The sequence below is a fragment of the Rhamphochromis longiceps genome, linkage group LG4 (genome assembly GCF_057381845.1).
Source record: "Rhamphochromis longiceps isolate RC_006_pf linkage group LG4, R_longiceps_female_GT1.1, whole genome shotgun sequence".
Lineage (NCBI taxonomy): Eukaryota > Metazoa > Chordata > Actinopteri > Cichliformes > Cichlidae > Rhamphochromis > Rhamphochromis longiceps.
The window spans coordinates 3194324-3206484 of NC_140560.1; the positions used below are offsets into that span (position 1 = coordinate 3194324).

At 46.5% G+C, this 12161-nt stretch overlaps 1 protein-coding gene across 2 annotated transcripts; it reads right to left on the reverse strand.

Annotated features, from left to right (window-relative positions):
• Positions 1 to 1564: 1564 nt before the first annotated feature.
• Positions 1565 to 10844, reverse strand: LOC146670819 (uncharacterized). 2 transcript variants are annotated; one of them, XM_085402896.1, is made up of 3 exons: positions 10653 to 10844; positions 3645 to 3722; positions 1565 to 2819 (listed from the first exon to the last, which is right to left on the reverse strand). In XM_085402896.1, exons 2-3 carry the CDS (start codon positions 3660 to 3662, stop codon positions 1959 to 1961), a joined length of 879 nt encoding a protein of 292 aa, XP_085259022.1. In that variant the 5' UTR covers positions 3663 to 3722; positions 10653 to 10844; the 3' UTR covers positions 1565 to 1958. The 2 variants fall into 2 exon arrangements, with proteins under 2 accessions (XP_085259022.1, XP_085259021.1); XM_085402895.1 differs by having other exon boundaries at positions 10561 to 10668.
• Between the last annotated feature and the right edge of the window lie 1317 nt (positions 10845 to 12161).

Here is a 12161-nt window from a genome sequence, read left to right on the forward strand (position 1 = left end):
CTGAATATACAGCGGGAGCGGTCGGGTGCGGTACAAAACCTTGCGGGAGCGGGCGGGAGCGGGACTAAAAAAACATTCCCGCGCAGACCTCTAGTGTCCACTACACCCAGCCTCCTGACTCTTTCTTTACTGCCAGCTGTCGAGAATCTGATGCCTCAGCAAATACTGAATAAATTTCGGTGCCACCGCTGCTGTCCACATTCATGCTCCCGTCAGGGTAAACCATAGTTTCCCAAACTTTCAATGTATTTTAAACTTGAGAATCCAAGTGAAGCCAAGATGTTTGCTGACTATTAGTCTTGTTTATGAAGTAGACAAACGAAGAGGATTTTGTGTAGAAAGGATGAGGGCTCAGTGTGCGCGTGAGGAAAGCTTGCACGAGAGGAAATCTCCACTGGGACATGGAAAACTACCACATACTGACCTAAAGAGCAACGAGTACAGAGGGAGAAACAGCAGGAAGTGCAGCTTAACCACAGATTTGTAGCCACTCTTGCAGTTTAAACCAAAGACCAACAGAGAGTTGCACTAGGGCCAAAGTAGCAGGATCATTTTCTGTATTTGACTTTTGGTTATATGCACATGTGACCTGATGGGGACTGCAGATGTGCAGTATCTGCACCTTGTATTTTTCTCTAACATCCATAAACATGCACACTCTGGTAAAACTAATTAAAGTTAAATACTTCTTTGTAAGATGTTTAATAAAGAATGATAAAATGGAAAAGTGCCATGTGTGTAGCTAAAAATAAGCCCCAGAGCGAACGCCAAGGCTGCAGTCTGGGAACCGGCGGGGCGGTCACCGCTGGGATGTGCTTATCAGAGTGTGGAAAGTTGTGGACTTTAAAGTGTTGAACTTTGATGGATAACCAGTCGTGTCTCAGATCAAACGTGCAGAATAAAATCTTTGCCATAACTGTTGGCATGAGAGTGATGCTCATTATCCCTTCTGGCAACATTTTGAATAGCACCATCTGGTCAAGCAAGGCCATGTGACACACTGAGCTCGTGATACTGGTTTTGGGCGGCAGTGATACGGACACTACTGGACTGAAACTGGTTTGAGGGTCTGCTAAAACGACAGCATGTAAGGACACAATGACTGTGTTTTAGTAAGTGTTTACCTGTTTTACTAAATGTACTTAAGAACTGCTGAGACCGTTTATAAACCTGTGTTTAAATTTCAAGAAAAGAATGATGCATTTGCATTTCTGTATTAATAGTTGGAACCGAGGAGGAAATATGAATATGAATGCAGCTGCATCGTTTTTTGCATTCATGATGTCGTTTTATTCAAATCAGTTTGTGTTAAATGCCCCAGACAACAAATCTGTTGTCGGTTTAATTTCAGAAAGGATGGCGCCACATCATGTGATCATTACAGCATATGTACAGATCTAAATGCATTTCATGTCCTATTATAGTTTTATTCACTTCAGATTAGCATCAAAGTTGTAGCCGCGTCTTTGCCCATTATGAGCCATAAAGTTGGACACTGTTGGAGACTGTTCTGCTGGTGATAAATGAAACGAGACGATCGTTTAAAAGGATTTTATTTTGAAATCTAACACCCATGTAGAGCTAACATTGACCGTAATAACATCGTAATAACATCGTAATAACATCGTAATAACATCGTAATAACATCGTAATAACATCGTAATAACATCGTAATAACATCGTAATAACATCGTAATAACATTTTTACAGTTTGTGTAAACCCAACAGAAACCATGTTGTCCCAAAACGCTGCGTTTGTGTCCCATATGTAACACCGTGTATTATCCAACTTATTTCACATGGTTTAACTTGAACTTTAAAAACTACAATAAAGTTTTGCTGTATTACCAGTAACAAATCTTTTATATACACATTAGCTTGTTTAAAAAAACTGACTGAATTACCTCTAAACTGGTTCTAGGCTTTGTCACACTGGTCGCACTGGTTATTGTCCATGGTCAGTAAGTGTAGGGTTGACTTAAGCTCGAGTTTGTGTAAACTGAACTGCTGCACGTATCAGCGTCTGTTGGCGTGTTTCTGGGGTCGCTGGCTGGAGGCTTTCCCAGAAAGGTCACATGCGGCGCCAGCTTGTGTGTCGCCAAGCTCGACTTCAAAGCAAAAGCCCTCCCACACTGGTCACACTTGTGTGCTTTAACTCCACTGTGGACCAGTTTATGTCTCTTTAAGTTGCTCTGATGATTAAAAGCCTTTCCGCACTCCTCACATGTGTGGGGTTTTTCTCCGCTGTGGACCATCTCATGGATTTTTAAGTGGCTCATCCGAGTAAAAGCCTTCTCACACTGGCTACATGCGTATGGTTTGACTCCTCTGTGCAGGCGCTGATGAGTTCTCAAGCTGCTCATCAAACTAAATGTCTTTCCGCACTCCTCACATATGTGGGGTTTTTCTCCGCTGTGGACCATCTTATGGGTTTGTAAGTGGCCCATCTGAGTAAAAGCCTTCCCACACTGGCTACATGCGTATGGTTTGACTCCTCTGTGTAGGCGCTGATGAGTTCTCAAGTTGCCCATCAAACTAAATGTCTTTCCACACTGGTGGCACATGTGTGGTTTGACGCCGCTGTGGCTGAGGTGATGTGTTTTTAAGTTGCTTTTCCGAGTAAAAGTCTTTCCACACTGGTCACAACTGAAGGGCTTTTCCCCACTGTGGATGCGCTGGTGTCTTCTGAGGTGAGACGGGGCATGAAACTTCTTGTTACACTGATCACACCTGTAGTGCTCAAGTAAGTTTGCACTTGAGTGAGCATCTTCAGCCAACTGAGAGCACTGAGGTGTTGGGCTCTCTTTGGCGTCTTGTTCCTACAGCAACAAAGACACAGGCAGGGAGTCAGAAGCTTAATAAGTGTTTGAGTTAAATCTTGTTTTGTCGTGCCGGCCTCTCTCTGACTCTGACACTGTATTATTGCATAAAATACATTTAAACAAGTGCATCGCTGATTGCATCTAGTGGACATCGGTTCTACCAGCTGATTGCCCTGCTCAGTCTTTACGCCCGACCCAACGAGGGACAATCAAATGCAGAGGGGACAGTGCGACTTCACCCGTGCACTTGCATCTCTTGCACACAGTCCTCATTTACAAAGTGCTCTGCAAATCACCCCGTCCCTGTTACAGTGCAGCGAGCCAAAAATGAACCATTTAGTCCTTGGTGTAAGACCAGGGGTGTCGAACTCCAGGCCTCGAGGGCCGGTGTCCTGCAGGTTTTAGATCTCACCCTGGGTCAGCACACCTGAATCAATTGATTAGTTCGTTACCAGGAGAACTGGAAGTCATTTAACCATTTAAATCAGCTGTGTTGGAAATAAGGAAAGGTCTAAGAGGCTGAAGCCTTCGTCTTTCCATTTACTATTTTCTTTTCTTAACATGCATTTAGTTTCTCATGTTCTGGAAAACTGTAAATAATTACTAAAGGGTGGTAGTTAACAATAATCATAATGATATAATGACAATAAATGATGATCATTCATGAAAGTTGTACTGATAGACTTTTCACGTTTCCTAAAAGCAGCTCGGCCTTGGTTTGCACGGCACTTCCAGATGTGTTTATAAACTACGAACAATTTCACGTATAAAAGTCTGTAAAATGTTTGGACTCATGATTTATAAAAACGATGTTTTTCTCACCGTGTGTGAAGAAAACATTTTCTTCTTTCCAAGATGGCCGACTACGTTCCTCCGTCAGACTGCTCGACCCACCAACACCTGCCAGGAAAGAGCTTTATTAGGCTCCGGAGCCGAAACGCACATTAAAGTCACTTTACATCCAGATGACTTAGACCATCCTAAGATAATAAACTTTTAGCCTGGTCTAGATTCTCTAGACCTCTATCATACTCACTGCCGTGTATATCCCCCCCGACGCTAATGCTAGGTTGGCCATGAAAGAACTTTCTGCAGCCATTAACAAACACCAGAATAAACACCCCGAGGCTGCTTTTATTGTTGCTGGCGACTTCAACCACACCAACTTAAAGACAGTCCTCCCCAGATTCCACCAACATGTCTCCTGCCACACCAGAGGAGACAAGACTTTAGACCATGTGTATTCCAACCTGGCTGGAGCCTACAAAGCCACACCCCTCCCCCACATTGGACAATCGGACCATCTCTCCATGTTCCTCACACCTCGGTATTCACCACTCATCCAACGTGTGAAACCTGCTGTGAGGACAATTAAAGTGTGGCCAGAGGGGACAGAGGCAGTGCTCCAGGACAGATTTAAAAACACAGACTGGAATATGTTCACCCACACAGACCTGGACCAGTACGCCTCATCTGTACTGGATTACATCTCCAAAACCACAGACAGTGTCACCACCCAGAAACGGATCACCATGTACCCCAACCAGAAGCCTTGGATGAACCGGGATGTTCGTCTCCTCCTGAAGGCCCGCAACACCGCCTTTAGGTCAGGAGATGCACACGCCTACAGTACAGCCAGGGCTAATCTAAAGAAGGGCATCAAAAAAGCCAAACACCATTACAAAAAGAAGGTAGAAGAACACTTCTCCAACTCCAACCCCCGACGCATGTGGCAAGGACTCCAGACCATCACAGACTACAGGACCACCAAACCCTCCCCCGCATCCTCTGATGTCTCCTTCCTCAACGAGCTCAACAACTTTTATGCTCGTTTTGAGCGAGGGAACCCCACAACCACAACCGAAGCAGACGTGACGCCAGACCACCAACCTCTGACTCTCTCCCCCACCGATGTAGGAGCGGTGCTGAGCAGGATCAATGTCCACAAGGCTGCAGGCCCTGATGGCATCCCCAGGCGTGTTCTCAGAGCGTGTTCTGGGGAGCTTGCAGGAGTGCTGACAGACATATTCAACCTGTCCTTGGCCCACGCTGTGGTACCGGCCTGCTTCAAATCCACCTCCATCGTCCCGATACCCAAAAACTCCAACCCATCTTGCCTCAATGATTACCGCCCAGTAGCACTCACCCCCATCATCACTAAGTGCTTAGAGCGACTGGTCCTAGCACACTTCAAATCCTGTCTCCCCCCCACCCTGGACCCCCACCAATTCGCATACCGCCAGAACAGGAGCACAGAGGATGCAGTCTCCATTGCACTGCACTCTGTCCTCTCACAGACGTTGCGAGCGGAGGCAGAAGAGAGGCAGGTGGGGAGGCCTGTGGGCACGGCTAAAGACTAGTCCGTTTAAACCACCACTCCCGATCAATCCGTTACAAACTGGATGAGATACGACTGCAGATCGCCACTCGACGGACTTTTAATAACTGTTCGTGCATGATTTTCACTGAAACCTGGCTGGACAGCGCCATTCCCGATGCGGCTATTGATCTAGCAGGCCGCACCGCCTATCGAGCCGACAGGTCTGCGGACTCGGGTAAGAAGACTGGCGGGGGGCTGTGCATCTATATTAACAACTTTTGGTGCACGAACGTCACGGTAACGGAAAGACTGCAGTACAGAGGTAGAACTGTTGGTGTTAAAGTGCTGTCCATTCTATCTCCCTCGGGAATTTTCTGCCGTTTACATCTGCGCTGTTTACATTCCACCAGATGCTAATGCTAAGCTAGCGTTAGCACAATTGAGCAGCAGCATCAATAACAGCCTGGTAGCACACCCGGACAGTGTCTTTATTGCGGCTGGGGATTTTAACCACGCGGACCTGAAATCTGTACTTCACAATTTCCACCGTAATGTGAAGTGTGCTACCAGAGGAGATAGAACGTTGGACCAGGTGTACACCAACATGGCGAATGCGTACAGAGCCCAGGCTTATCCCCACCTGGGTCTGTCAGACCATCTCTCCCTTCTGCTACACCCAATATACACACAAAAGATCAAGAGCACTGGGATTACAACCAAAACCGTGAGAACATGGCCGCAGGATGCTATTCCGATGCTTCAGGACTGTTTCCACTGCACAGACTGGGAGGTATTCAAGGTGCAGGACACTGACAATCGTGTCGCATTGGACAGTTACACCTCCACTGTCTTGGACTACATCTGTTTCTGTGTGGACAATGTAACAACTTGGAAACGATTCCGTGTGTTCCCTAATAATCCACCCTGGATGACACACGGAGTTCAACAACTTATTCGAACAAGGAACAACGCTTTCAAATCCGGGGACCAGGAGGCATACAGTGCTGCCAGGGCCAACCTGAGAAGAGGCATCAAGACTGCCAAGCAGCAGCACAGGAGGCGTATCGAGGCCAGGTTTGAGAACAACAGAAACCCAAGGCAGGTCTGGGAGGGCATCAGGGCTATCACGGACTACAAAAGAAGAACACCATCACCCTCAGCCGACAGTTCTACTCTGGCTGAGGATCTAAATCTCTTTTATGCCCGTTTTGATAGGGAGAACACCGACCCTGTCCTGTCCCCTCTCCCCTCAACCGACCCTGCTCCGGTCCTGAGCACTCATGAGCTGAGGCGTGTGTTCCGGAGCATTAACACCAGGAAGGCGGCCGGGCCAGATGGAGTGCTGGGCCGGGTGCTAAAAGACTGTGCTGCGGACCTGGCGGACGTCTTCACCTCTATATATAACACCTCGTTGTCCTGTTCACTGGTACCATCCTGTTTCAAAGCAGCAACCATCGTTCCCATCCCAAAACAGTCAAATGTCACATGTCTGAACGATTTCAGACCTGTGGCACTCACCCCCATTCCCGCCAAATGCCTGGAGAGACTGGTCATTAAACACATCAGAGCTGCTTTTCCACCATCCCTGGACTCGCACCAGTTTGCATACAGGGAGAACCGGTCAACCGAGGATGCGATCGCCACAGTGCTGCACACATTACTGAAGCACTTGGAACACAGGAACACCTATGCACGGCTCCTCTTTGTAGACTACAGCTCGGCTTTTAATACCATCCGGCCATACAAACTCCGTCCCAAACTCCACCAACTGGGACTTAACTCCTCTCTGTGCAACTGGATTGTGGACTTCCTCACTAACCGTAGACAGAGTGTCAGAGTGGGTAAGAACACCTCTTCCACCCTTGTGGTCAACACCGGTGCCCCTCAGGGGTGTGTTCTGAGCCCTCTGCTATACACTCTCTTCACCCATGACTGTATTTCCTCCTGCGCGTCCAATCTCATCGTTAAGTTTGCAGATGACACTACAGTGCTCGGACTTATATCCAACAATGATGAGACAAACTATAGGACAGAGGTGCAACAACTAGAGTCATGGTGCCACGACAATAACTTGGTCTTAAACACCAAAAAGACCAAGGAGATCATTGTAGATTTCCGGAAGAGGGGTCATAACAACCATCTGCCTCTCTTCATTGGCAGTGAGGCGGTGGAGAGGGTGAGCAGTTTTAAATTCTTGGGGGTAACTGTGACCGAGGACCTGTCCTGGGGCAACCATATCACCTCAGTTGTACGGAAGGCCCAACAGCGCCTCTACTACCTGAGGAGACTGCGGAGCGCACACATTCCCAGATCTCTGATGTTGAACTTCTACAACTGTGCCATCAGCAGCGTTCTGACATATGGATTTCTAGTGTGGTTCCCCAGCTGCACCAAGGCCGATCAGCAAGCACTCCAGCGGGTGGTGAAAGAAGCTGGCAGAATTATTGGAACAAGTCTGCCAGAGATCAGTAATATCTTCCCCACTCGCTGTCTGAGGAGGGTGCACAGTATCCTGCGGGACCAACATCACCCTGCGCGCCACCTTTTCCATCTGCTGCCCTCAGGGAGAAGGTACAGGTCTATACAGGCCAGAACATCCAGACTGGCCAACAGCCTGTATCCACAGGCTGTGAGGCTCCTGAACTCTCTGCCTCCCTCTCACGGACAATAACCATATCCAACTTCTTAATAGCAATGAACTGGTCTGCATTGGTGCATCATATCTTTATTCTCTTCCCCCTCCTGCCCCCCCTCTTTCTTAAATAGATAACTATCATATCTGATATCATATCTCACAGTACAATAATATTGAATGGGTTGCATTGTTGTATTTTGTCATGTTTCTCAGGTCTTTGTCTGAATTTCTACGAACATTATTGCTAAGGATTGTCTTATTGCATTGGAGTCACACTGGGTTAAATATGTACACTTGGGTTTTAAGGGGTATTTATTATTTTCTTCTTTTTTTGGGTTGTATGGAAGCCCCAAACGCAATTTCATTGTTCTTGACAATGACAATAAATAAATACTACTACTATACTACTACTACACCTGGACAACAACACCACCTACGCCAGAATGCTGTTTATAGACTTCAGTTCAGCATTCAATACAATCCACCCCTCACAACTCATCAGGAAACTGACAGACCTGGGCATCAGTTCCCTCATGTGCAAATGGTTACTGGACTTCCTGACCAACCGCCCCCAACATGTCCGGCTGGATAACCGCTGCTCATCTACCATCACAATGAACACCGGTGTACCACAAGGCTGTGTGATGAGCCCTTTCCTCTACTCCCTCTTCACCCACGACTGCAGACCTGCTGATGGTTCCAACACCATCATTAAGTTTGCAGATGACACCACGGTGATTGGCCTCATCAGTGACAACGATGAGGCCGCGTACAGGGAGGAGGTGGATCGTCTGGCTGAGTGGTGCGACAGAAACAACCTGCTGCTTAACACCGAGAAGACCAAGGAGCTCATCGTGGACTACAGGAGGAATGCTGACCCACATCCACCCATCCACATTAAGGGGACGGCTGTGGAGCGTGTGAGCAGCTTCAAGTTCCTGGGAGTCCACATCTCCGAGGATCTCACCTGGACGACCAACTGCTCCAAGCTGGTCAAGAAGGCTCACCAGCGCCTCTTCTTCTTGAGGACTCTGAGGAAGAACCACCTGTCCTCAGACATCCTGGTGAACTTCTATCGTTGCACCATCGAGAGCATCCTGACCAACTGTATAACAGTCTGGTACGGGAACTGCTCTGCCTCGGACCGGAAGGCGTTGCAGAGGGTCGTGAAAACTGCCCAGCGCATCGCCGGAGCACCACTTCCTGCCATAAAAGACATCTACAGGAAGCGGTGTCTGAAAAGGGCTGGGAAAATCATCAAAGACCCCAGTCACCCATCACATGGACTCTTCACCCTCCTGCCCTCTGGGAGGCGCCACAGGAGCCTCCGGACTAAGACCACCAGGTACCGGAACAGCTACTTCCCCACAGCTGTCAGACTCCTGAACTCTGCCTCCTGACATCTGACCCACGTTAAACTCATGGACTGAACATACACACACCCACAATGGACAACTGTACCCTCAAACACACAATAATAACATGGACTGAACCACCACTCACAACCACTAGCACTTTATATAGCCTCTGTAGAAACTATCTACACCCTCACTTATCTTAACTGCACTACTGTATAGCTCTGTGTAAATAATCATCCTGTACATACGATAATTTTTAATCCTACAACTGTTTACAACTTGCATAGTTCCCATTTCTGTATAGCTGTATATCCCAGATTCTGTAAAGTTATTTATTTCATATTCTGTATAGTTTTTCATATTTATATCCTGTACATAGCTTGTACTCACTACAGCCTGTACATACTTATAGTTATAGAATATTCACAACATACTTCATACCGTGTACATTATAACATAATAGACCCATTTCTGTAATATACTTACATATCTATATTATTGCTAATATATATTGTAATATATCTATGTCACTAAAGCACTTCTGGATGGATGCAAACTGCATTTCGTTGCCCTGTACCTGTGCATGTGCAATGACAATAAAGTTGAATTCTATTCTATTCTATTCTATTAAACTGAGCTGATGGCAAGACGGAGGATCAGAGGACTTGAAGCTTTAAATAATCCCTCAAGGAGACAGGTCTAACCTTTCCTTTGAAATATCTCTGAGGTAGCATGGACAACATACACGTGCAGATGAGAAATGACACCCTGATTCAATCATTCCCTCTCTGTAAACACTTTAACTGGGAAGCCAAGCTAAAGGTTAAATGATCAGCGGCTGTAGGTTTAGCTGTGCTCGTATGCCCGGACAATACAAATATATAAATAAAGAACTGCACACAAACACAATTACACTACTTGATCTGTTACAACCGAGCGACATTACTTGTCAGCATCTGGAATCATGGAACTCTTTGGTCACGGTGAAGGAACAGTGTGCAGGGCTGTTTTTAAAATGAGGTTTTTCACCAAGCATCCTGATGGGCTCTTCCCAAGAGTTAGTGGACAGATAGTTGGAGGTCATGTTCCCAACAAGCAGCAACTGGTGCCGAGGATGAAAGGAACCATGAATGTGCTCAAAGCTAGATTGCGAAACCGCGATATCAGAAACACATCCTGCACGTGCTGAACTTGCTTTCTAGCAAAGCACCCTGGTTTGCAGTGTCCCAGGTGTAGGCCAGCACTGAGGATTGTTCTCCAGTCACTGTACACACAGTTTAAGGGAGGACAGCAGTTCCTACTTTGAAGGTAAACCTTAAATGATCAGCAGCCATGAGTTTAGTTGTGCTCGTACAAGTTATTGTCTCCAGTGTCTCTGCGGGTCCCTAACACTCCCTCACAAACACACCTGAGCTGGGAACATACCTGAGGGAGAGCAGCAGATGACAGCATGCAGGAGACAACAAACTAATCTAAACATATAAAACAACTCCAACCAACATCAGCTTGGTGGTTACCTTTGGAGGAGCCCAGCCCATGAGCTGTGCTGTGATGACTTATGGTGAACAGGTGTGCCAACAACTAAGAGCCGAGACAGAGCCTCTTAAAGCTGTAGGACAAAAAACAGCACGTCCAGAGCACCTGAAGGCCAGAAGGTGGCAGCAGCAAACGGGTGTCAGGTACAATCTTCAGCTTCCATAGTATCTACAGATCATACACTCCTCCCTTTGCTCAGTGTTTTCACCTTCAGCACATAAATAGGCATGCACACAGCACAGATAACAAGCAACTGTGTACGGCTCTTCAAAAAGCTGGTTCTCTGATGATCCGACTCTCCATGTAAACAGAGCTTTTCATGTTATGCTACATTTTGAATTTGATTAGATGCAGAGCGTTCAAACTCAGCTTTAATGTCACTTTAAAGTGAAAATCCAAGGCACAGATGTACGGGCCTGTTGCCTTGACTCCCCTCTCCTCGTGGTACCTCCTACAGAATAGAATAGAATAGAATAGAATTCAACTTTATTGTCATTGCACATGCACAGGTACAGGGCAACGAAATGCAGTTTGCATCCATCCAGAAGTGCTTTAGTGATATAGATATATTACAATATATATTAGCAATAATATAGATATGTGAGTATATTACAGAAATGGGTCTATTATGGTATGTTATAATGTACACGGTATGAAGTATGTTGTGAATATTCTATAACTATAAGTATGTACAGGCTGTAGTGAGTACAAGCTATGTACAGGCTATGAACAGGATATAAATATGAAAAACTATACAGAATATGAAATAAAGAACTTTACAGAATCTGGGATATACAGCTATACAGAAATGGGAACTATGCAAGTTGTAAACAGTTGTAGGGTTAAAAATTATCGTATGTACAGAATGATTATTTACACAGAGCTATACAGTAGTGCAGTTAAGATAAGTGAGGGTGTAGATAGTTTCTACAGAGGCTATATAAAGTGCTAGTGGTTGTGAGTGGTGGTTCAGTCCATGTTATTATTGTGTGTTTGAGGGTACAGTTGTCCATTGTGGGTGTGTGTATGTTCAGTCCATGAGTTTAACGTGGGTCAGATGTCAGGAGGCAGAGTTCAGGAGTCTGACAGCTGTGGGGAAGAAGCTGTTCCGGTACCTGGTGGTCTTAGTCCGGAGGCTCCTGTGGCGCCTCCCAGAGGGCAGGAGGGTGAAGAGTCCATGTGATGGGTGACTGGGGTCTTTGATGATTTTCCCAGCCCTTTTCAGACACCGCTTCCTGTAGATGTCTTTTATGGCAGGAAGTGGTGCTCCGGCGATGCGCTGGGCAGTTTTCACGACCCTCTGCAACGCCTTCCGGTCCGAGGCAGAGCAGTTCCCGTACCAGACTGTTATACAGTTGGTCAGGATGCTCTCGATGGTGCAACGATAGAAGTTCACCAGGATGTCTGAGGACAGGTGGTTCTTCCTCAGGGTCCTCAAGAAGAAGAGGCGCTGGTGAGCCTTCTTGACCAGCTTGGAGCAGTTGGTCGTC